We start from the raw sequence: 25,397 nt of genomic DNA, 5'->3' as shown, positions 1-25,397 counted from the left end.
GATCCCGCCAGGCGGGGCGAGCAGGGAGCCGCTGCCTCTCGGCGGCGGAGCGCTCAGACTCCAGGGCCCAGGCGCGCGGGGGAGAGGGGGCGAGGGCTGCGGAAAGCCCGGATGCAGACACCAGGCTGGGGCTCCGTGTACAGACGCCCAGACTGGGCAACCCCTGAGACCGCAGGTGCGGCTGCGGGGCGCGGGAGGCTGGCACGTGGCTGCTTAGGGGTGCAGGGTTTACTGTGAGCAGTGATGAAAATGCTCTGGTATTTTTTAAATTTTTGAGACAAGGTCTCATTAAAGTTGCCGAGGCTGGCTTTAAACTTGCAATCCTGCCTCGGCCTTCTTAGTAGCTGCAATAATTGAAGACAGCTGCTGTGCCCGGCTTGAAAATATTCTCAAACTTATGGTAGCACAAGGTGTACAACTCTGGAATATACCAGAAGACAATGAATTGTGCATTTTAAATGGGTCAGTTGTATGGCATGCAAGTTATACTTTAAAAGGGCTGTTAAATTTACTGTTCCCACTATGTACTCCAGGCTGGCCTCTAACTTGTGATCCTCCTGCCTCAGCCTTCCCAGCTCTGGAACTACAGGGAACACAACCATGCCTCATGCAAAAAAGCTGCTTTTAAAAAGCTGTAAGTAAGACGTGGTGGTGCACCCGTCACCCCAGCAAACCCAGCCCAGACAACTTACTAAGATCCTGTCTAAAAAACTTTTTTTTTTTTTTTGATAGAGTCTTGGCATGTAGCCCAGACTGGTCTCCAACTTGCCATGTTCCTCCTGCCTCAGCCTCTTGAGTGCTAGGATAACAAGTGTGCGCCATCCTCCCGGCCTCAAAGTATTTTCTCTAAAAGGGCTATAGATACAGCTCAGTGGAGGGTGTGTGCCCTCACCAGGGTTAAGGGATCAGTACTACAAAAACCAAAAGCAAACCAAGGAAGAAAAAATGCTGGTGCAACCGGAGAGTCCCCTCCCATCCCCCTCCTCGGGCAGCAGGCCCTGGCGGCTCAGGCTGAGGCGCTGTGTGCCTTGCAGCGCAAAGCCGCCCACAGCGGTCTGGGTGCTACGCCCACCCGTTCACATCCCCACCAGCGTTTAGATCCAGTGCTAACCAGGCTACCGCTCAGACCAGCTACCTGTGGGAGGAACCCAACACAGCGCCAAGACAGAGGTGTCCCCAGCAAAAGCCACAGGAGAAGGGGCAGCCAGTTGCTGCCCCTGAGACAAAGAAGGCGCAGAAAACACCCCAGGATGGAAGCATGGAGACCGTGAGGGCCGCGGCCGGAAGGCACCTCAGATCGCCCGGGTCAGAGCACTGAGCTGGCCAGAAAGAGGACACCGTGGGCCAACATGGACCCTTGTGCCCGGTTCTCAGTTCCCCATGAAGGCTCTGCCCCTACTCAGGAGGACGTCCCCTCCAGTGAGTCCCACAGACAGCCAGCACAGGCATAGGGGGGTGGGGAGGCAGACAGCCACACCCAGGTGACCCCACCTCCCGCAGCCCCAGCCCTTCCAGAAGCCCCCTCACCTGGGGGGTGGGGGCAGCCCCCGGCCTTCACTCAGCCTCTTGTCGGAGCCGTAGCCCCCCCAGCCGTCGCGAGAGTCCCGGCTGTGGCGCTCGGGGTGCCCGCCGTGGCCATGGCGGTCGTCTGCATAGTGCTGCAGGGCGGGAGGAGACCACACGGTGTTTGGGCTGCACCCTCACCAGGCCAGGCAGGGACGCCCCATCCCAATGCCACGTGCACAGCAGGCCCTGCCACTCAGCCCCCTGCAGCCCTCGCTCTCCACCCCCCCCCCCCCCGAGGCACAGGGGCCACCGCACGCCACTCAGTGCCCAGTGCCTGCACCTGGGCCCAGCAGGCCTGGGGTACCAGAGAGGATACATCCTGTCCTCCTGGAGATGGCACCATCTTAAAAGCCATCGAGCTGATGCCCACCCCACCTTCCTCGGCCAGAGGCTCAGGGCCACTGGCACGGTCATCCCGCCCGTCCCCGGCACAGGCGCTAACAGAGGCCCTCTGGAGCGAGGCAGACAGGCAGCACGCACACAGCCCGCAGCTCGGCTCCACTCACCTGCCCGTCCCGCTCGCCCATCCCCGGCCGGGGCCCTGCCCTCCTGCAAAAGGAACAGCTCGCTGTAGCCGCAGCCAGCGGCACCGCCATTCCTGCGGGCCGCAGCAGGTTCACAGCCAGGACGCTTGCTCTACCTCCCCGCGGGAGCCCCAGAGCCAACTGGCCTGGGGAAGAGCACACAGGCCGGAGCAAAAGCAAAGCGGCAGGCGCACAGCACTCCTCTCTGAGGCAGCGTGTGAAGAGCCGACAGCCGGCCTCATGGACACTCAGTCCTCGCCGCCTGGGGGTCAGGAGCCTCAGCCCACCCTGCCCTGGGAACACGGCGCCCAGCTTGGATGGCCAGGCCGCCTTTTACCAGGGCCAGACCTTGCTCTGCAGGAGGGACTTGCAAAGCTATAGCAAAAAAAGGTGAGGTGGCAATGGCACCGCAGAGCAGTCCAAGGAGGCTGTGCGCTCCTGAGGTGTCCCTGCTGCCCCCATCCTGGCAGCCCTTCCCCACCACGAGCTCCCGCCTCCTCCAAGCTCTGCAAGGACCAGAGGCACAGCAAGGACTCCGGAAGGAGTGGTCACTCCATCATCTGCAGTGGGTGCCTGGCACGTGGCTGCCGTACGTCAGGCATGGCGGTGCCCAGTGGGGGCAGCGACTCAGTGACCTCCAATTCCCACCCATGGAGTTCTGTGCGGTGCCCCCACACCCCAGCGGGACCCTCAGAAAGAAAAATGGCTGCAACACTCGGCGCAGGACGCTGACCTGTCGGCACCGTGGTCCTGGTACTGGCCCCGGTCGCGGTGATCAAAGTCATGGAAACGGTGATCAGCCCGTGGGAAGTCCGCGCGGTACCTGTCCTCCAGGGCCGCCCGCTTTCCTTCAGGCCAGTAAGCATCCTCTCGCCTACTTGTGCTTAACGAGAAGGCAAAGCTCATTTATGGATGCGAAGGAGGGGAAGGGAAGGGTGGAGGTGGGAGCGCGCTCCCCCGCTCCTGCATCACTTAAAGCATCCTGCAGGGCTAATCTCCAAGCTCCGTCCTCACAGCTTTGATTTGATAAATTAAAAGCCCCGAACCGCCAAGAGGCACCGGGCACTGTGCTCTGTCCGAGGGGCACTGCTGGGAGCTGACTGCATCACAGGGCTGGGAACACCTTGATCCTCGCACGAGCTCAGACAGACACGCGAGGAATGAAATGCTGCACTCTTTCCCAGCGCTGCTCCCGGGCCCACGTTCCCAGCTGCCCGTCTTCCCTCCAGCGTCTTCCCTCCTTCCCTCTGGGTTTGCACAGGAGCACGGGGAAGGAGATCAGGTGGCGGGAACTACGTGCAGCTCAGCAAAGCGGTCAATTATCCTCTGCCCATTTTCACTAGAAAAGGAGGCTCAAGGGGGCCAGAATGACAGGGATCTGCAATTAGGCAGCGCGGAGACGCTGGGGACCAATACGCTTACTTTCCAAACCAGACAGGCCCCCAGTGCCGCCTCTGCCTCTGCATCCAAAGACACCACAGAGGAGGGAGCAGCCTGGCCACCCCGCCCCACAGACTTTCGGCTGCTTCAGGCCAGGCCTGGTGGAGCACGAGCCAGGAAGCAGAGCTCACCAGGGCAGGAGCAACCTCCACGGTGACCCTGAACCACAAGCGGAAGGGGGCTGCAGCCGCTGCTTACCTGTCCAGGTCGTAGGGCCTCCGCAGCGCCGGCCGGCGCTCCTGCTCATAGCGCAGCTGCTCCTGCTGGCGCCGCAGCTCCTCGCGCTCGCGGTGGATGCGCTCCTGCTCCTTCCTGCGCTCGCGCTCCACACGCATGCGCTCCCGCTCCAGCCGCTCCCGCTCCATGCGCTCGCGCTCCAGCCGCTGCCGCTGGCACTCCAGGTGCAGCCGCTCCCGCTGCAGCCGCGCCTTCTCCTTGCGCTCGTGGAAGGCCTCCAGCCGCTGCTCCCGCTCCCGCTGCTCCCGCTCCCTGCAGGGTGTGGGTGTCAGCACCTCCTGCACAGCCAGGACCTCGCCTTGCAGGGCCAAGGTGGCAGACATGGTCACAGCAGCCCAGACCAGCAAGTCTGGGCTCAGACACCCCAGGACAGGGCCACATGGCGCATCCTGGGCGACAGCCACGTGCAGGAAAAGCCCTGCTGCAATCGCCGCACAGACCGAGTACCCCCAGCCCAGAAGCCCACACCCGCCAAACCAGAACTGAGAGGCAGAAGACCCCCCAACTGGTTTTGCAGTGAGGGCCTTGGGCAAAAGGTTGCTCTGAAAATGGCAGGAAAGGACCTTGCAGCCACGTGCAGAAGTGTCCCGGAAACAGCAGAGCCGATCTTGTCTGCCGCTGCCACGGCCCCACCCCAATGTACCCCTACGCCTATCAACCTTCCCCATTCCCCCAGCACCTTGGTTGGATCCAGTCACTCGGGCCACACCCTGACTGAGCCTGCAAAGCCTCCAAGCCAAAAACCAGGACCAAAAGAAGCCAATCATGCAGAAAGAAATATAAAGGCAGCCCCACTGGAAGGAAGTTCCCGCTCATGGGCACCAGCTCAACAACCTGGCGAGGGGGGAAAACTTTCTGCCACAGTGCCAGGGAAACTTCCTAACTTCCTTCCTGTGGCTGTAATGGGGATGGGACCCAGGGGCCTTTGCACTGAGCTGCACTCCTAGCCCCTTTTAGATTTTATTTTTCAGACAGGGCTTTGCTCTTGGTATCCTGCCTCAGCCTTGCAGCGGTGACAGGTGTGCATCACCACACCCAGCTTCTGGAAAGGGTTTTCTCCTGAGTAAGTGGCATTTGAGAAATGCAGAGGGAACTCTGTGGTGGCCAAAGGTCCAGGCGGAGGTGAGAGGTTAGCACTACGTGGGGTGGGATATGCAAGCGCACCACCTAAGCAGCAGGGGTGCGGCAGGAAGGTGCCGAAGCCTCCCCAGGAGTGGGCCTCTCACTGCACCGGGCGAGGCGCGAGGGCAAAAATGGTCTTTGCAGAATAAGACCATTTGTCATGAGAACAAGAATCCGGTGAAGGGCTGGGGATTTAGCTCAGCGGCATAGCGCCTGCCTGACAAGCGCAAGGTGGCGAGTTTGGTTCCTGGTACCAGGGGAGGGGCGGAGAGTCTGGTGAAGCAGGAAGGGCCATGCAGACGCCACCCTTGCGCAGCAGGGAAGAAGGGACACCACCCGGCCCTGAGCGTCGCTGCTCACCGCCGCCGCTCTGTCTCCCGGATCTCCCGCTCCCGCTGCCGCTGCCGCTCTCGCTCCCTCTGCTCTTTGATTTTGTCAAAGGACAGGATGTCTCTCTTCTCCTTGCTTTCCGATTTGCGATCCTGACTCTTGGAGCTCTGTTTATTAAGAGTTAGCACAGGGTCACCACACTGTAGATAACAGCAAGACAATGCATTTCAGGAACTATGATTTTTTTTTTCCCCCCAGTTTTTTGTCGTTTTGAGGCAAGGTCTCTCTATGCAGTTCAGGCTGGCCTTGAGCTCTCTTTGTAGCCCAGGCTGGCCTTGAACTCATGGAAATCCTCCTGCCTCAGCCTCCCAAGTGCTGGGATTACAGGTGTGCGCCACCATGCCTGGCAGGAACCATGACCTTGAAAGTTTCCACCATGATAAAATGCTAAGCGTCTGAGGTTAGCTATGTTCAACCTTATTTAAGTAGCAAAGCTTTCCTTTTGTTACAGGTGGGAAAAGAAACATGCTCTGCGGTGCGCGTAGGGGCCAGTGACAAATTGGAAAAGAAGCACTCACTGCGAAGAGCCTGCAGCCTGATGCCCAAGCTGGCCGCCCAACATTCGATTGAAGTTCTTCAGCCCCAGCCTCCCAAACAACTGGGATGTTTACCCAAGCAGTTGGCTTAACTTTTGCATTTTTATTTAGCAGTTAAAAAATACTTTTTTGGAGACAGGGTTTTGCCGATGTTGTTCAGCCTGGCCTTGCAGTCACTACATCACCCAGGCTGGCCTCGAACTCATGGCAGTCCTCCTGCTTCAGCCTCCTGAGTGAGTGCTGGGATTACAGGCATGCATCACCATGCCCAGCCAAAAAGTACATTTATTTTTTTATTTATTTTTTTTTGGTTTTTGGTTTTTCTCAGGTACCGGGAACCGAACTCACGACCTTGCGCTTGCCAGGCAGGCGCTTTTGCCACTGAGCTAAATCCCCAGCCCCAGTACATTTAATTTAAAACAAACAAACTTTAAAGAAAAAAAAGACTGCCGCCAACGAGAATGAAAGCTGTATCTCCAGAGGGACTGAGCTCTGGCCCCATGTGGCCCAGCCCAGGGCAGGCCCAGGCCGCTGCCTCACACAGGGCCTTCTGCTCCCAAGGCCGTAGGGCATCATGGCAGGGTGGAGCCGGCCAACACCTCAGGACATTCACAGGCAGCCCCAGCCTCACAAGGCCCAGTTATGATAGCTGCCCCCGTCTTGGGGCTCGTCCACAGGCCACAGCTGCCCATCAGTGCCAGGGGACAGGGGGACTGGCCAGTGTCACCTTCCCACTGCTGGCCCAAGCCCCCAGCAGCCTGGACACAGAACCGGCCAAAATATTTTCCTGCAAAGCAGCCCTCCTGATAACGCTCCAGCACCCAGGACACACTGGTTCCGGGAGGAGGCACAAGTCTAACCCCACTCCAACTTCTGAGGGTGCTGAGGCTTCCCCAAGCTGGCCACACCTCAGATCCTCCCCAGAAGCTTGTGAGTAACACAGATCCTCCTGCTGCCCTCAGGACCTCTGGACAGGGATGGGGGGTGGCGTTTCTAGAACTCTCCACGGCTTGTTTCCTTAATTAAGTAGGACAGGAGCAGGGTATAAAAAAAGACCAAGCACAGGGTGTGGTGGCACAGGCCTATCAGCCCAGCACTCTGGGAGGCTGAGGCAGGAGGATCAAAAGTTCAAGCTCAGCCTGGGCAAGTTTAGTAAGAACCTATCTCAAAATAAAGCTTAAAAAGGGCTGGGGATGAAGCTGAGTGTGGAGGGCCTGTGTTCAGTCCCCCACTGTGCCCCTTCTCCTCCTCTCAAAAGGCAGAATCAGGCTCAGCCACAACACAGTCAAGGAGTTAGGCGTGGTGGCGCACGCCTGTTAAACCAGCACGCAGGAGGCTGAGGCGAGAGAACTGCTGCAAGTTCAAGACCAGCCTGGGCGACATAGTGAGACCTTATCTCAAAAACAAAAACAAACAAACAAACCACCAGGTCATGGGGTCCTTTCTGTTGGTACCTTCTCTGACCTTCTCTGTACTGCATGGTCTTTGGGTAACCCAGCAGAACAAGAATTGTTCCCTACCAGAACCCCCTTTCTCATTTCTTCTTTTGGCTGTGACACTGGGATGGAAGCAGGGCCTCCCCCTCGCCATGCCCACGCTTACTGCAAAGCCTGCACACACTGCCCCGTGTGCCCTCCAAGTGAGTGCGCCTCCACGCAAATGGCCTGCAGCTGGGAGGCTCCAGCCTTCATTTGTTTTCTTTGGTCAACCTATGTAGCCCAGACTGCCCCCAAACTCAAGGCAATCCTCCTGCCTCAGCCTCCCAACTACAAAATCATAGGTGCGTGCCACCGTGCCTGGCTTCTGTGTAGTTTTTGAGTGAAGACACTACCGTTTTGTCCGGCTGTGGGAACACCTGCGAAGCGAGGTACCTATGACACCGCGCAGATGCTCCCTCCGGCTAACCCAACACCAGCTGTGGGGAGGTGACCTGGTTCTGCCTTGCAGACAGCCCCTCCAGGAGCCAGGGTTAAGGAGCCAGGCTGGGACGTGTGCTGGACAAGGGCCAGGACCTCGCTGTGCATCTCGGACAGAAGCTAAGGAGCTACCCACGTGCCTCCTGAGCACAAGTACGTCTCAGTCTCAGGGGGAGGGGAGCTGAGCACAGCGCCACAGACCTCATCCCAGCACTCTTTGGAGGCTGAGGCAGAGGATTAGAAAAATCCTAGGAAAAGCCTAGGAAAACTGGTGAGACCTTGTCTCAAAAAAAGGGCAGGGGATGTAGCTCAGCATGTTCAACTCTCAGTATTACCTAAATAAATAAGGCAGAGAACACTCTGGAGTGGACGCAGTGCTTGCTCCCCGTGCAGCGGGCACTCACCCTCTCCTTGGACCTGCTAGTGGTCTTCACACTGATGACGGGCTCGCCCTTGGACTTGTCCATCACCACCGTCCGCTCTGTCCCTCTGCTTCCTTCAGGGAGACAGGCGGCCATCAGTGCGTGCGAGCACCTCAGCCCCCTCGGGCCCATCTCCTGTCCCCCCCCACTATGACGTCAAGTGAGCCCTGCCGGGTGGAGCCTGGGGACACAACTGCCTGGGCACGGACAGGCGAGTCCTGTGCCGAGAACCTGGACTGCCATCCTGTGGGCAGAGCGGGCCATCCTGCAGAATTCCGCCACCTTCGCTCTGGCTGAGCCCCGGCTGCACCAGGAGAACCCCACATTCCCACAGCCCCCATGCCCTGCACGAAGCACGAGGCCCGGGTCAGGTGCAAGGACCTCGCGCGGCTGTCCCAAGGTGGTGCTGCGCCAGCTGGGCCGCCACTCGCGACTCAGCAGCACGCACTTGCGGAGCAGTGTTGCCCACGCCCACGGCACAGCAAGCAGCCCCTATGCAGAGCAGTGACTTGTTTGCGGCAATTTATGTGATGCAGAACATTTGAAAAGCCTGTTACTCTTGAGATTGCTGGTAAATTACCCCAAACACTCAGCACTAACTGGCGCCAAGCTGCTCCGCTCTGCGGCGCTCCAGGTGGCTGGGCTCTATCTGTGTCTTTTTTAGGGACTGGGTGGGGGGTGGTTTGGTTTATTTTCTGCCACACACAAGGAGCTGCACACAACTTTGTCAGTGCAGAGCGCAATAAACTTCTATAAACAACAACAGAACTGGCGTCTTCCTAGCATGACTACTTCAATGGGTGTGTATGTTCTGAGATTTCAGTTTTCTCTGTTTTTCTTAAGCAACCAGGTCTTGCTATGTCCCCAGGGCTGGTCCCAACTCCTGACTCCACCAACTCTCCTGCCTCAGCCTCCCTATTTGGAACTGTGGTGCCTACTGTCACGCCCAGCTGTCCCACACTTGCAGAATTGCACTAGATCAGCTACAAGGAGCCCCGAGGACTCCTTCCAAAATGTGGGCTTCATCCTACCCCACAATCAGGGCACTCAGGAGCCAAGGCTAGTCCACCGACCTGCAGCCTGCTCCAGGCTCTCCTGACGGAGTAGAAACTTGGCTAAGCCACTGCACTGGCTGAGGCTCTGCCCGAGGCTCTGCCCTATGAAGAACAAACCCCCCGGGGGCTCCACTGTCCATGTCTCCGCACCCACCTGCCCGAGCCCTGCACCACTTACAGGACCCCATCGTCACCTGATTTAGTGACTCTGGACCGGTTTGCAGGTCCTGCTTTCAGCTCATCTTGGTCTTTTTCTTCCTTTTTAATGTCTTCTGGTTTTTTCTCCTCCTTTTTTTCAACCTTCTCCTCCTTCTTGATCACGGTTCTATTCAAAAACATGGATCCCACACTGGAGTTCACAGCATCCATCACAGGAGTGGCCCTGACCCTCACCGAGGCGGCACAGCAGAGCGACTGGAAGGCGCAGGAAAGCGAATGGAGCTCACAGGCCAGGAAAGCGAGCCACGCCCAGCCCTGTCCTCTGCCTGTTGGCGGTACTGGGGACTGAAGCCGGGATGCCCTAACCCAGGGCTTCACTGGGGCTTGCTATGGAGCCCAGGGTGGGATCCAGCCCGGATGACAGGCGCGCACCACCAACCCGGCCCTTTCTACTGTTTGAGACTGGGACTCCGAGTTCCCCAGGCTGGCCTTGACGTTCTTGCTGCAGCCTCCCCAGCAGCTCGGATTCCAGGTCTGTGCCACTACCCTTGGCAAGCCCTTTTCCGTTCACACACACAGCGAAGTCCAGCTTGAGACCGCTGCTTCTGAGAGGAGCGAGGTGCGAGACAGACGTACAGGAACGAAGGAGAAACTCTCCAGCTACCTAAGGACGTTTCAGATCTGCTCACGATGTACACGTGAAATGTTGTTTTTAAGCAACTGCTACCCAACAAAGACAGCAGTCGCACAGGACAGAGGCAGCGTAGTGAGCTCCCTGTGACTGGCCACCCCCGAATTTGGAGACTTCAAATGGCTCATCAGGTGCCGGGTATGGCAGGTCTTAAAATGAAAAGGCTTAAGTAAGGTGCTTATTTGAAGGGAAAAAAGGTAAAAAGGCTCCACTTTCTGATAAACCACCTAAAGGCGGTTTTTTTGGTTTGTGATACCCAAGGCCTCCCACATACTAGGCAAGTGCTCTACTCCTGAGCTACATCCCCAGCCCTCTCCTTTTTTTGGAGACAGAATCTCGCTATGTAGTCCAAGGTGGCCTTGACCTTGCAGTGATCCTCCTGCCTCAGCCTCCTGAATGCCAGAATTACAGGTATGTGCCACCACATCCAATCAATCAGCCTTTTTTCATTTTTTGAGAAAGGGTCTGAGTCACTAAATTGCTCTGGCTGGGCTCAAGCATACAATTTTGTTTCAGCCTCTGCAGTAGCTGGGATTACATGTGTATGCCATCACACATGGCTATAAAGCAGTGTTTTGTTTTTAAGACAGGGTCTTGCTGTATAGGTCAGGCTGACCTTGAATCCCCTATGATCCTCCTGCCTCAGCCTCTTGAGTGCTGGTATTACAGGTGTGCAGCAGTTTGGTTTTTTGAGAGGCAGGGTCTCGCTATGCAGTTTAGGCTGACCTCAAACTCACAATGTAGCTCAGGCTGTCCTGGAACTCATGGAAATTCTCCTGCCTCAGCCTCCCAAGTGCTGGGATTATAGATATGCGCCATCACACCCAGCAGTTTGGTTTTATTTTTGTTTTTATTTCTTTTGAGACAAGGTCTTGCTATGCAATTCAGGCTGGTCTTGAAATCACTTTGTAGCCCAGGCTGGTCTCCAACAATCCTCCTGTCTAACCCAACAATCCTCCTGCCTCAGCCTCCCGAGTGCTGGGATTACAGGCGTGCGCCACCATGCCAGGCTGGCTCGGTTTTAAACATTTTAAACCTACCATCCAGCACAGGCCTAGGGCTCAGAAGAGCCATTTGGGTTCAATGCTTCCCTTGCCAGTTACTAGCGTGGCTTGTGACCTCGGGCTGGGCACTGGCCTTCTCCGTGCCTGCTTCCACTTCTATACAGGGCGCATCCCCCAGGACTGCATGCATGATGTGGAGCGTGGGCCGCTGGATGTCTGCTAACTGGTCCTCATCATCTTCCATTCCCACAAACACACCTCAACTTTGGAATCAGAAAAATGAGTAACGGGCACCCCAGGACGCTAAGAACTTCCAGCTGCCCCACGTTCTACACCAGTACAGTTTCTTTTTCCCCAATGCTGACAGGAAGTTTATCTTCAAAGAATTTGCTGATAATCTGTCTCACTCAAAAACCTGAAGGAGGCGTCCAAGTCCAATCAGGCGCCCTCTGCTCAAAACATAGATCACAGCTTTCAAATCCCAGTTCCATTTATGAGTACTGCTGGGGTGGTGGCGCACACCTGTCATCCTAGCACTCAGGAGGCTGAGGCAGGAGGATCACTGTGAGTTCAAGGCCAGCCTGGGCTACATAGTGAGATGCTGTCTCAAAAAAAATACTTATGAACACTAATGCCATCCACGGAAATGTTTACTCTACACATTTTCTTACACGAAAGAACACCAAGATGGAATTACTACAGGGCAGCATCTCAGTCCTGTTCTAGAGATGAGATGCAGGGTGAGGGCGAATTATGTGGACAAGCATGGCCCAGCACTCGCTGACACAGCACTTCTCCCTCCACCTGACCTCCAGCACCACCATTTCTTCCTGAGACTGCACCTCTCCCAAGTCACCGCTGATACCAGCCTGCTGTGAAGAGAGGCTGCAGCCTTGATAGGAAGACGTCTGCCCAAGGCCAGGTGCTAGAGACATACATCCTACCCCATGGGGAGCGCTGCCAGCCCTCTGCTCCCACATCACTGGGCTGCGGTATGCTGGGTTCCCGGTGCACTCGAAGTAGGACCCCAGATATTTTTAATTTTTGACACAAGCAACACAATCCCCATTTGTTGCACACAGCACAAGCGACCGGCTTGAGGTCCCTGTCTTCCCGGTGGTATTTCACCTTTGGAAAACTGGGTTTTGGGGCAGTTTCCGTGGTTAAAAGCAAGGGCACAAAAATAAATGCAGACAAGAAAACGATGCCAAGCCAGGACCCAGGACACTGAAAATGGAAACAGGACGGTTTCACCCTAGGTACATGTTTTTCAAGTACCACCAACGCTAAGAGGCCGCACTTACAGGGGTCACCTGCACCCACACGAAGGCAACGGTCTCTCTGCTAAAAGCTCTAGGAGCCTGAAAGCGCATGAAGAGACAAGAGCGCGAAGCTGCTCAGACAGAAAGGGGCTCGCTCTCGGGGGACGTGGGGCTGCGACCTGCCTCCCCCAGGACCCCGAGTGAAAGTCTGTAAAAACCACTTTACTTTTCAATTTTGATCTCCACAGGGTGATGTCTGTCAGCATTAGAGAACCTTTCCTTCTTCACCTCACACTCTTTCCTGTCTGACAGTTTCTTCCCAGCAGGTTCGTTTTTGGCCTGCAACAGAGTATGTGTAAAGATGACGTGGGGACCAGGCTTGTCCCTTATCACCTCTGTGAGCCACGACAGACGCTGGCGGCCTCACCCTCTCCACGGAGATCATCCTCCCATGAAGCTCAGTCCTGTGCAGGTGGCTGATGCACTTGGTCGCCTCCTCAGATGTGGACATGGTCACAAATCCATAGCACCGGGCCCCGGGACTGCGGGCGTTGGTCACCACTTTGGCCCCGATCACCTTCAAGAAAAAGGGAGCTCTTTTTCTCTCACACAAATAATCAGAAACTTAACATTACCAGCCATTAATAGACGATCAGAATTGTTTCCACTCTGTTGCTTCCACACAATCTGGGGGTTCTGCATAATCAGCTATAGGACCGGTTACACTGAACCCAGATCTATCAAAATACAACTGCTTTCACTGTCAGCCCTCAGGGCACATCTCCTTCAACTTCACCACCCACAACTTGCTAAAGAATCAAACGCTGGACCGCTGCCGCCCCCGCACTTAGGGACAGATGGGCCAGGGGAGAGGCCTTTTGCTTCCAGCCCCGAGCGGCCCTGCCGTGGAGCCAGGGCACACCTGGAGGGAGGATGGCACAGATGCCTTCACAGCCTGGACCTCAGGCTGCCCGGGACAGCCGTCCTGAAGGAGCCCCGTGCTTGTCCCTGCCTTCTGCCTGCCGTTTCCAGACCCCAGGCGGGGAGGAGAAACCGCGGCAGTTTTCCACTGAGTCGAGGAGATGGAGCTGAGATAGAAAGACCAAGACAGAGAAAACTGCAGATGTGAGTGGCAGAGCTGAAAGGAGATGTGCAGAGGGCCCCACCTAAGCTGGGCATGTGGGCAAGGGCATCTGCCACAAGCAGCACAGAGAACAACCCCTGCGCTCTACTTGGCCCATGGACGCTCCACTCTTTCCAGGAGCCGGGGGGAACCAAGCTTCCAATCCAAAAGATGTTAGGCAGACCACATACAAGGCCACTGCCCTAGTAGTGAGGCCCAATTAGCCCTAAGCGAAGGGCTGCTGGGGGCCCTGAGTTAAAAACCATAAAAGCAATGCTCAGAAGGGACAAGCCATGCCTAAGTAACTGGGCTGTGTCCCAGAGAAAAACGAATACAACGACGGCACCCCAAGTCCAATTCACAATACCTGACACCCCCATCAAAATTCACTAGACATTAAAAAAAAAAACCTCACTGGACCTGAAGAGGAGAAAACGATAACCCACAGTGAAGAAAGAGCCAATCAACACAAACAGACCCATGGATGACAGAGGCGACAGAACTAGCAGTCAAGGATTAAGAAGTTATTTCAGCCGGATATGGTGGCACACACCTGTCCTCTCAGGTATTCAGGAGGCTGAGGCAAGAGCATCACAAGTTCAAGCCAACCTGGGCAACTCTGCAAGACCCTGTCTCAAAATGAAACAAAAGACTGGAAGCGGTCAAGCGCCTTAGGGTTCAACTCGTAAGGTAACTGCTGAATGCAAGAAAGTCAGACCAAAGCAAAGCCCACAAGGAAAGGAGTGAAGGAGGTGGCTGGGGATGCAGCTCACTGGTAGAGTGCTTGCCTAGCGTGTACAAGGTCTTTAGTTCAATTCCCAGGACCAACAACAACAACAAAAAGGGAATGAAGTGTAAAATGCTGACAAATTTTAGACTGGGAGAGGGGAAGGTAAATAATAAATATTTCTGTCAAGTTTTTACAGTCACACAAGTACAGAATCACTTGGCACTGAAAGATTCGTACTGTCATTCTTAGAAAACAACCACTAAAGCCAGGCATGGTGGCACTCTCCTAAAATCTCAGCACTTAGCAAGACTGCGTCTCAAAAAAAAAAAAAGGGCAGAGGATGTGGCTTAGTGTAAAGCGCCTGGGCTCAATCCCCAGTTTGGGCAGAAAAGCATAAATAAATAAAATAGATTTGTAGTTAATAACACAAAAGTCCCACAGACTCATGCCACAAGAAGGCAGACAAAAAGACAGTAAACATCGAAGGGTTAACAGAGCAATAGAGATTCACAGCCATGCCCAGAGACACTCGTTTTAAAAGTGCACATCTCTGGGTGGCAGGGCAAGCGCCTCCCCAGTTAACCCAGCATGCACGACGCCCTGGGCTCCCCCTCGCAAAAGTGCACCTTCCCTTAAGGCATTCAAAGCGGCAAGGGGCAAGGACTTGGAGCAGTGGGAAAAGCCTAGGAATGCAGCCCAGCCTCACATCCCTCCTGACGGGCTGGTCAGCTTCAGCAAGCCACTTCCTCTCCCAGGACTTTGGGGGCGCAGTGCTCTAGGCTCTGCCCGACACCGAGGAAGGCAGGCCCAACTTCTGCATCAGCAATGAAACTGTTTCCCCTCTCTGGATGGGAAGCCAAGCTAGGATGGAGCCAGCTCAGAGCTGAGTGTCACCTCTGGCATGGGAGACCCAGTGGCACAACCAGCAGCACAGCTCCCAGGCGCCCACCCTGCCCTCTGGCCCAAGGCCCTCAGCGCCCTTCCAGGGCCGTGTGTCTGTCTGCTGAAGCAGCCTCCCCGACCTCCCCAGACCCATCCTACAGTGATGGCAGTAGCCTGTGCCGCTTCTCACACAGCACGTGTGCACACCTTCCTGTCCTCCCACCATGGCTTCCAACCCACAAGGACCCTGGCCGCAAGGCTGGCTGCTTGCTTCCCCAGCAGTGCGCCTCGAGGAGGAAGCCACCAGAATGACGGCTGGTGGTGGGTGGCTCTTTGGCTCCCCTACGCCCTCCTTACAGCTGACTGCTATGAAAATTCAGGATGATGAATTCTTTCCCAGGGTCCTGTGGGCTTAAGTCATCCTGATCAGGTGACAGGGATATAGACTGAGGAATGAGGTGTTACTTCACAAAACCGTGACACTCTCCCCAGGACCCTGCACCATTTTGACCTAAGGTCCTGAGCTGCCACCACCAGCTGTGCCTTGGGGGCCACTGTTCCGGGCACCCAAGGACCAGTGACAAGTGTTAGGCCAGTGTTCCCTTAGCAGGCCCTGGAGAGTGCCATCATTCCCAACTGTCCTGAGCATTCCCACAGCAGGCATGTGCACTGGGTAATACCCTGCCAGCCTCCTGCACAGCGCGCCACGTCCGTTATCAAACTCCATGCGTGCAGCTGCAGGACAGCAAAGGCAACGACAAGACCCTTACTGCTGAGGAGAAACAGCACGCCAGCTCTCGGCGCTGCCTGAGCCAGAAGACGGCTGCTTCTGGGAGACAAATGACGAGGAAGCACAGGAACATCTGGACGGTAACTGTGCACCACGTCCAAGCCGGGCTCAGGACTAACGAACCCTATCCTCTCCCCGCGACACTGGCTGCTCTGAACCAGGGAACATGGCACACGCACCAATATGGGGGCTCCGTCACCTCTTCAGTTTTTTTGGTGATTCCAGGAATTGAACCCAGAGTCTTTGCATTGAACTACACTTCCAGCTGTTTTTTAACTCTGCAGACAGGGTCCTTCTAAGTGAGTTTTTTTTGTACCAGGAATCAAACTCAGAACCTTGTGCTTTCCAGGCAGGTGCTGTGCCACTGAACTATATCCCCGGTCCTAAGTGATGGAGTTGGCCAGGCTAGACCTGATTTTGTGGTTTTCTTGCCTCAGCCTCAAGAGTGCTGGGATGACAGGTGTACACCAAGGTACCCAGCCTTTTTTTTTTTGGTCTTCTTGAAACAGGGTCTCATTATGCAGTTCAGGCTGGCCTTGAGCTCACTTTGTAGCGCAGGCTGGTCTCAAACTCGCAACAGTCCTCCTGCCTCAGCCTCCCGAGTGCTGGGATTACAGATGTCTTTTTTTGTTTTAATTAAAAAACCAGAAACAAAAAGCAATGAAAATGGCAACAGGGAATGAGTGAGCTCTCGAGTTTCTTCATTCTGGGGCTGGGGCTGGGACCAGGGGCTTGCATGAGTCACAAAAGTGGGTCACCAGAGCTGCCACCAGCCCTTGGGCTTCTTTTTTAATCTTGCTCCCAGCCAGTAGGTGGGCACCTACCTTTCCATATTTGCTGAACAGGTTCTTGAGGTCAGTGGCACGTGTGGTAGAAGACAGTCCGCTGACCCACAGGTTCCGTCCAGAGCTGCTGCTGACACGGCCTGGCGCGAGAGGGAGGCTGTCACACACAGCCTCTCAGGGGACAGAGAGCACCACTGCCTCACGTCAAAGCCCTTGGAGCCCCGGCTACACTAACCCCAGCCTCTCCTGCCCACACTGTTGCCGGGGTCCGGAGGTCGGCTCTTCAGTGCAGGAGCCACAGGACAATGACAGGCTGAAAGGCTTCTGTGTGACCAGTGTACCCAGCTTGGGGTTCAACTGCTGCTACCCGGCAACTGACATGCCAGGTGGAAACATAAAGCGCAGATGCCCCCAACACCGACAACTCGGCTCTGCAGAAAGCACTGAGGGTAAAGCCCTGCAGCCCACGACAAAGGACTGAACACAGCCCTGCCCCCCAACGCAACGCCGGTACGTGGCCTCCAGCGCGCACGCTGTCATACCTTTCTCATCTTTAATGACTGGCTTTATATCTTTTTCTTCCTTAAAAGAGCTAGAGACAAAAGTTAGTGTTACTCATACAGAAAAAAAATGAAAGCAAACTAAATTAAAAGCATGATATGTGCTAAAACTGAATACCTACCAGAATATTAGTCTGAAATAAAATCTTAACAGGCACCTTTGCAAGCTTATATTGGAAAATCTGACCTGAAAACTACAATGTCAGATTTGTAAAAGTCAATTCAATTAAGCTAAAGGTAACAATTAATGACCATTTAAGAAACACAACCATGGTAGGTTGAGAAAAACAAAAGAAATCAAATCACCCATTAAAAATACACAGAGAAATAAAACGAAGTAAAACTACAATTTCAGCAGTCTGGCTGGCCAATTGCAGAAAAACAGCTTATGTGTGTCATAAATGACCAATGAAAAGGAGATAGCGTCTGGTCTAAAACTGAGAAACAACAAACCTCATTTTCTGATCAGCGCCCTCACTGGTTGAGGACTCTTTAGGAGCCGGAGGGACTTCATTACAAGCGTCAAACTCAAACTTCTTCACGTCTTCCTTGCTATCTCGGGGCTCCGGGCTCGGGGCTTCCGCGGGCGCTTCCGCCAGCTCCTGGCTAGAGGCCTCCGGCAGCTCGGAGGCCGCGCTACTCTGCTCAACTGGCTTCTCTAGCCCTACAGGCTCACAGTCCGTCCTCGCGCCTTCGCCTGTCTGCTCCACGGGCTCCCTTTTCACTACCGCTAACAGGGTGTCTGCCTCGCTCCACTGAGCGCGTGTTGACTCGCTGGCCAAATCTAAATCTCCCTCCTCCTCTTCCTCTTCCTCCTCTTCCTCCTGCTCCTGCTCTTCCTCCTCTTCCTCTTCCGGGTGGGCGCTGCCAAAAAGGTCCTCTTCCTCCGCCAGCTTCCTGTCTGGCCCCACGCTACTTGTATCCTGTGCAAATGGCTGCTCCAGCTCGGAACCTTCTTCTTTTACTGGCTCAGATTTACAAGTTTCCCCCAAAATGTCGAGTATTTTCTCATTTTCTACGGATTTAACAGGAATAGAATGGCACAAGGTTTAATTACCAGGGAAATAAAGCAATCACAAATGTGGAACTGGCACGGCTGCCACACTAACACGAAGAGCACCGCTAGCTACACAGAGATTGGAAAACCCGCGGGTACACACAGTTACACTGTACACTACCTGCGCTCCACCACTGCTACGCCAGCCTCTAGCTACAGGGGAGAGAAAAGGCCCCACAGACTCAACCCCTACAACCACTGGCTGCTTTGCCACAGCCTTCTTCTTTCTGGGTTTTCTTCAAGTCTGGGTCTTCTGACTGATTGTCCAATGTCCACGGTGCAGAACCGAACAAATCACTGTTCTGAGAACAGCTCAACTTCCCGTTTCTTTGAATTGCAGTTAGCGAACAGTTCAGGAGAGCCTCTTCCGTCTTTGGCGGGAGAGAAACGCAGTCCAGCGGGGGAAACGGCAGGTTGCGAGTTTTCATGAAGAAACCCTGCTCTTCTCTTCAGGATCCAAGCCCTTCTTGGGCGGCGCGAGCCCTGACACCAGCTTAGCCTGCCTCAACTGTGTTAACCAAAGGATTGCGGCCAAATATCACAAGATCTGTTTCGTGTGTGGAAACACGTGGCGGAATCACGGGGGACATTACTTAAATGACACTGCGTGGTCAGAGATAAAATGCATCCCTGCGTCTCACACGCTACATTTGCCTGGAGAAGCCCGGACGACACGCCCACAGATCTGGTGATATGCATGGGTTTCCAATCTCTGATCCTTGTACGATCTGGATTGTCCACCACTAGGGTGATTTACAAGACCATACCACAGCTTAAGATATACATAGCTTTCAAATAGGACTAGCGGAAAACTTCCAAACCAGACTGTCGCGTTTCTCTTATCAGTACCTGGCTCCAAGAGAGGTTCTTCAATATCCTATATTAAAGAGAAAAAAAAAGAGCAAATCCACACATCACTTTAAAAACCACATGGGGACATTTCCCTAGAGAGGACAACTCTGGACAACTATGAATAAAGACCTGTTCTGGGAACACTCCCTGCTGGCAGCCCATACTCAGCATCTGGTCACCCACGATAGACCAGCCTGCTGCTGTGAGGCTCCTGCAGGACCAGCGTGGGCAGTGGCGGTCCCTGGCCGGGGAATTTAAGCCTGAGTCTGGCTGCTACACCCATTGGTCCCTGCAACTGGCCAAGGTTCTTGGGTGAAAGCATAGGTCAGTCACACAGCCCGCCATCGGTCCCCACACTGGACTTGAGAACATAACACTTCCCCCAACTATTATCTGTGAGGAAAACCTGTTCCCTTTAACCAACCTGCCTATGACACCTCCCTAACATTCCGCAGGCTCAGACCACAGGCCGCATCTTTCCTGGGCTTAGGGGTTGCAGTGGTCGCCCCTTCTTTCTGCAGCAAGCTCCCGCGCACTGCTCACACTGCCTGCACCCTGCTCTCTTCTCTGCCATACGCTGCTTCTGGGTCCCAGAACAGCCTCGCTAGGGACACAGATTGAGGGCCTGCTCCACTGACCTCCAGCCCACCTAGCTGGGCACTTGACCCGCTGCACACGCACGCGCACACACTCCACATCTTGGAAAATCAACACTCACTAGTCTCTAGTGTCAAAGAATCCAGCGGTAGCTTACCGGAGTTACTTTGAAGTCCAATGATGAAGCTTCCAAAGGGCTCTCGAAGCCTTCCCCATCCACCTGGAAGAGGAGATGAGACCACTCTGTGGAGACCAGCGCTGCGGCACCGAGGCTTCCACCTCCCTGCTGTCGAGGCCACCTGTGTTCGCGTCTGTCCCATGTCTGTCCACCTGCGGGCCCCCCTCGATCAGCGCGCCTCACTCCCCTCTGTTCTGCACACAAGCCAGCGGCCCTGGCCCTGGCCCTGACTCAACAAAGGGAAAATGAGCTTGCCAGGCAGTTTCCGTGCACTGGTGACTGACACATGCCCCAACCACATGTCCCCTAACAACTCCAAACGATCAGGTGGATTTCACCTGGGGACAATAAATATTGTAGCTGGATGCTCGGGTCTAGGCTACTTTACTTAAAACATGCATTTTTGTTTGGAGACAGGGTCTCGCTATGTAGCCCAGGGTGGCCCTGAACTTGCTGCAATCCTCTTGCCTCAACCTCCCGAGTGCTGGGATTACAGGTGTGTGACACCATCCCCAACTTTACAATATACCTTTATGTTAATAGAGCTTTATTATAGGCCTTTTTTTCCCATTGAGACTGGCTCTTGCTATGCAATTCAAGCCGGTCTTGAACTTACTCTGTAGCCCAGGCTGGCACTGAGATTCTAGAAATTCTCCTGCTTCAGTCTCAGTGCTGGAATTACAGGTGTGCATCACCATGTCTGCATTTAAATGGATCATGTTCTCTCTTAGGTACCAAACAAAGGGAAAAGTGTCCACTAAAATTGAAGACCCTTATCTGTTCATGTGAAAAAGAAAACGATCCTTCTCTCTGCCTCCGATCATGAACCTAGGACCCAGACATCTCCAGGAACCAAAACACAAGAGAGCAGTTATACCCTTCAGAGGCACATGCATTCCCAAACAGCACCAACTGAGGGCTAACTTGCTGTGGCTCGAGTACCCAGTGCCCACTTCCCACCCTCCCACCAGTTGGTGATAAGGGTAGGGTGTGATCCTAAAAGGCATTTCCCCCAAAGTGGAAAATCGTGATACTTTCCATGAACAACAACAAAAACCCCCAACTACAAAAGCTGGCCATACAAGGCCAGTCCGATTAAAGTATCAGAGCTGGCTCTGGAGGTGTGTGCCTGTCATCCCAGCATCCTAGGAAGCTGAGGCATAAGGGCTGCGAGCTCAAGCCCAGCCCAGGCAACTCAGCAAGAACCTTATCTCAAAATAAAAAAAGGACAGGGCTACGAATGTAACCCAGTGCAAAGGCCCTTAAAAAAAAAAAAAAAAAAGATCTATTTCTTGAGCCAGACACACTGGCACATGACTGTTATCCCAGCTACTCAGAAGGAAGAGGCGGGAAGATCAAAAGTTTAAGACCAGCCTGAACAACTTAAGAAGACCCTGACTCAAAATTTAAAAAGCTGTCCAAAAAAACTCTCTCTTAAATGGAAAAACATATCTGTAGCTGTGTGGGCTTTCCACTTTATAACTTACATGTTTCGAAAGAGTCTCCCTGCCAAAATATTCTAAAAATACTCGCCAGGTCTATTTAGCCAGGGCTAGGCAGCACACTGGGCTCATGGCGGCTGGCGGAGCTCTCCCTGGGACAGAGCCCTTGCCCCCGGCGCATACCACGTGTCTCCAAGTTACCTACAGCGTGTTCCGAGAGCTGAGCTGGAAGCTGTCCCAGCTGCGCAGCCACGTACTCTTTACTGTCATAGAAGGAATGGAGAATGCTGTCCTCGCCACCGCCTTCCTCCCCAAAGTCTGGGGCACTGCTGTCCTCAGCTTCAGTCTCGTCTAACACACTCATGTCCACCATGTCCATGCTCTGCAGGTTCTCTAGACCCGAGTCCACGTCCTCCTGGAAGAGGACGACGGCGCATCAGCTACCAGGACAGAAAGAATCTGGGCGCTGCTCTCCCGGGACAGCACATACCTGCCCATCTCTGGAATCTTCTTCCAGGCCGTTGTCTTCTGTGCCTTCCTCCTCCATCTTTTGCCCTAATTAAAGAAGAATCGTTTGATCAGGAACATTCCAGTGCTGACCTTCTACTTAGTTTACCCAGGAGGAGCACTCCGTCTCAGTCAGAACACATCACAGGGAGAAGCCACAGATCTGCCCGTCACTTGGAATCGCATCTCAGCCTGCGCTCTCTGAAAGCCCTCAACAAGGACAGGAGACATGAAGGCCTCAGTGACTGATCAAAGCTGAGACTTTTCACAAGATAGCGAAACACTTGAAGACTTCACAACCGGTTCAAACTGAAACAAACATCCCAAAAGAAAAGCGAGACAAAGCTAAAAGCAAGTGATTTCCCACAAACCGACCCGACAACAAAATGCCTATGAGTAACCACAGAAATGCACCCCACACTAAGGCACCACGCAGGGGTGCACCCAGCACCAAGGCTTGGGTTCCACCCCCAGCTCCAGGAAAAGCCCACCCAAGCCGCACAGGCTGGATGTCCAGCTTGCTGCTTTTTTTTTTTGGTCTTTTTGAAACAGGGTCTCGCTATGCAGTAGGCTGGCCTTGAGTTCAGTTTGCAGCCCAGGATGGTCTCAAACTCACAACGAATCTCCTGCCTCAGCCTCCCGATACAAGTGTGCACCACCACGCTAAAATAAACCACCCTTGGTTTACTGTAACTTTTTGTTTTTTGTCTTTTTTTTTTGTTACCGGTAATCAAACTCAAGACCTCACGTTTGCCAGGCAGACACTTATGCCGCTGAGCCATATTTCTGGCCTTTTTTTTTTTTAAAAAAATACCGGAAATCAAACTCAGGATCTTGCGCTTGCCAAGCAGGCAAAGCAGGTGCTTATCCTGTGGCCACTGGCCTCTCCCATTTGCCACCTGCTCAGTGTCCCAGCTGAGAGTCCAACACTTTCAGGGACAACAAAGACACAGCAACGTCTCAGATGTAAATCCTAACTTCAACTCCTTATGTAACCCAACTGAAAAACTTAACTTTTCAAAATATTTGCACCAGTTTTACCCAGAGGTGTTATAGAAAAGTTGTTTTTGTAAGAGAAGCTCTTTAAACAGGGATAGTTAGGAGAGCTACAGTTGAATTCCTTTCCACTTTCTTTCTCTCTTCTTTTTTCTTTTTTTTGAGACAGGATCTCATTATGTAGTCCAAGCAGGCCTTGAGCTCACTTTGTAGCCCAGGTTGGCTCGAACTCACAGTGATCCTCCTGCCTCAGCCTCCTGAGTGCTGGGATTACAGGTGTGTGCCACCACGCCAGGCTGAATTTCATTTTACTTTCTAAGCAGCTGTTCTCACTACTTGAATTTAGTACCTTTTCCTACAACAGGAACATTGACAGCTGAGAGAATTTCCATACAGCACCTTCCAGAAACAAGTCTGGGCCACAGAATGAACTCCGTGCTTAGGACACAAGGACCCTGGCACCACAAAACACAAAAAAGCAAGCCCAGCACCCAAATTTTTTGGGTTTTTTTGTTTTTTTCCGGTACCGGGAATTGAACTCGCGACATTACGCTTGCCAGGCAGGCACTGTGCCACTGAGCTAAATTCCCCGCCCCTTTTAAAAAAGATTGATTGATTGATTGATTTATTGATTGAAGTACCAGGGATCGAACTGATGACCTCCTGCTTGTCAGACAGGTGCTTATGCCACTGAGCTATATCCCCAGCCCTCCAGCACCTAAATTCTTAAGTGATATATTGTCCTTCTCCCTAGAAAATCTGATGAGCAGGACAGAGCTAATGGCAAAGGGTTCCAAGTCGTAACTTTAGGTATCTCTGAAAATAAGTGATTATCAATCACAAAAAGAAATAAAGTACTGACACAGGTCACAAAGCTGGGGTTTGAAGACCGTCACTAAGAAACTAACACAAAACGCCATGCTGTGTAAGTCCCATTGTGCAATGTCCCGAACAAGCCGGGCATGGTGGTGCATGCTTGTAACCCCAGCACTCAGGAGGCTGAGATGAGAAGCTTGCCACAAGTTTAAGCGAGGCCAGCCTGGGCTACATACTGAGATCAAGGGCAGCCTGAACTATACAGCAAGACCCTGCCTCCGAAAAATGAAATAAAGCAATGTCCAGAACAAGCAAACCTACAGAGACTGAGAATAGGTTCATGGGTGCCAAGGGCTGCAGACAGAAGGGGCTGTAGACAGAAGGGGCTGCAGACTGACCACTGACAAGAATGGTGTTTCCTCTTGGCATGACAACAATGTTCCACAGCTAGACAAGTGATGGTGGGCATACAGCCTGTGACTAGCCTAGAAAGCACTGAACTGACTATCTTAGGTGAAAATTTAAGAGCTTATAAATCATTATTTTTTGAGATAGAGTTTTGCTATGTAGTTCAGACTGTCCTTAAACTCACTATGTAGCCCAGGCTGGTCTCAAACTTGCAGTGAACCTCCTGTCTTAGCTTCCTAAGTGCTGGGATCATAGGCATGTGCCACACCTGGGGTTTTTTTTGAGACAGTATCTCGCTATGTAGCTCAGGCTCGTCTTGAACTCAGGGTGATTCCCCTGCTTCAGCCTCCCCAGTGCCAGTAGTACAGGCCTTTGCCATTAGGCCCAGCTACATCTTGATTTTTAAAACATCACAAGTGTTGTCAGAGGCACAACACACCCCGAGCACCTGCAAGGCTCTGGGTGTGATCCCAGCACCAAGGAAAACAGAAGACAACACACTGGTAAAAATAGAGGCTGGGTGCAAATACCCCAGCAATCTATTCTGGACCCTAGGGAAGCCCGTCTTTCCTTCACCTTGGGCTGGCGACATTTCCCATGCCACCGAGTTTTTTGAACAAGGAAAGAAGCCAGGCAGAGGCAGCATTTGTTGCTCAGCTCAGTTGGGATAGCCTTACTCTGTCCTTTCCGAAGACAAGGGCTGACACGCTCCCTATTTGAATTTGACTCAGCACGTGTGTGCTGTTGTGCAGCCCTGGCACAGCTGGCTGACAGGGAGTGAGGAGAGAGCCCACTTCCTAGACGGCAGCCCGCGGGTACCAAGGCAGCAAGGCCGCAGTGCCCATCCCTCTGCTCGGTAAGTATGGACCGGTGGCTACCTTTAGCGCATCTCTTCGGCGTCCTCCTGCTTGTGCTTTCCAGTTCGACGCCAATCTCATCAGGATCTTGCCCTTCTTCCTGAACCGCCTGTGGGAAGAAACAAATTTTCACAAAGTTACTTATTAAGAGCCCGGGGCACACCCTGTCCTCTCCCAGTGGCTACTTCCCAAAACACAAAGGCAACTGTCCTTGCAAGCCGCCGACACTGCTTCTGTTCTGTGGGCTGCAACCCCCAGGCACAGGATGAACCCAGCACAACTTGGCTTGTCTGAACCCAGGGCCCAAATGACAAAGGACAGGGTCACTGTGAGCCTTGCTGCGGAATCGAGGTCAACGAGCGTCCCCAAAAAGGCCACCCGAGCCGGCGCGCGCTGTGGTGCGGAGAAGGTCTCGCTACACGGCCGTGGCTGGCCTCGGACGGGCCCCTGCGCGGTCCTCCTCCCCCGGCTGAGGCCGCCCGCGCACCCCCGC

At 53.8% G+C, this 25,397-nt stretch overlaps 1 protein-coding gene across 1 annotated transcript in view; it reads right to left on the bottom strand.

Annotated features, from left to right (window-relative positions):
• Positions 1 to 25,397, bottom strand: part of Safb2 (scaffold attachment factor B2) — a gene marked incomplete in the record, with an annotated part of 27,342 nt that overhangs the window by 915 nt on the left and 1,030 nt on the right. Inside the window, 17 exon segments of the mRNA XM_005405763.2 lie at positions 1,528 to 1,658; positions 2,073 to 2,115; positions 2,824 to 2,973; positions 3,729 to 4,019; positions 5,250 to 5,386; positions 8,136 to 8,227; positions 9,403 to 9,533; positions 12,551 to 12,663; positions 12,752 to 12,901; positions 16,674 to 16,774; positions 17,177 to 17,226; positions 17,648 to 18,209; positions 19,101 to 19,128; positions 19,858 to 19,920; positions 21,526 to 21,735; positions 21,811 to 21,875; positions 24,926 to 25,013. Coding sequence (XP_005405820.2) covers positions 1,528 to 1,658; positions 2,073 to 2,115; positions 2,824 to 2,973; positions 3,729 to 4,019; positions 5,250 to 5,386; positions 8,136 to 8,227; positions 9,403 to 9,533; positions 12,551 to 12,663; positions 12,752 to 12,901; positions 16,674 to 16,774; positions 17,177 to 17,226; positions 17,648 to 18,209; positions 19,101 to 19,128; positions 19,858 to 19,920; positions 21,526 to 21,735; positions 21,811 to 21,875; positions 24,926 to 25,013 — 2,405 coding nt within the window.

This window comes from Chinchilla lanigera, unplaced genomic scaffold, assembly GCF_000276665.1.
Source record: "Chinchilla lanigera isolate Chin_1 unplaced genomic scaffold, ChiLan1.0 scaffold00094, whole genome shotgun sequence".
Classification (NCBI taxonomy): domain Eukaryota; kingdom Metazoa; phylum Chordata; class Mammalia; order Rodentia; family Chinchillidae; genus Chinchilla; species Chinchilla lanigera.
The sequence above is the reverse complement of the archived record's forward strand: the minus strand, read 5'-3'. Positions and strand labels throughout refer to the sequence as shown.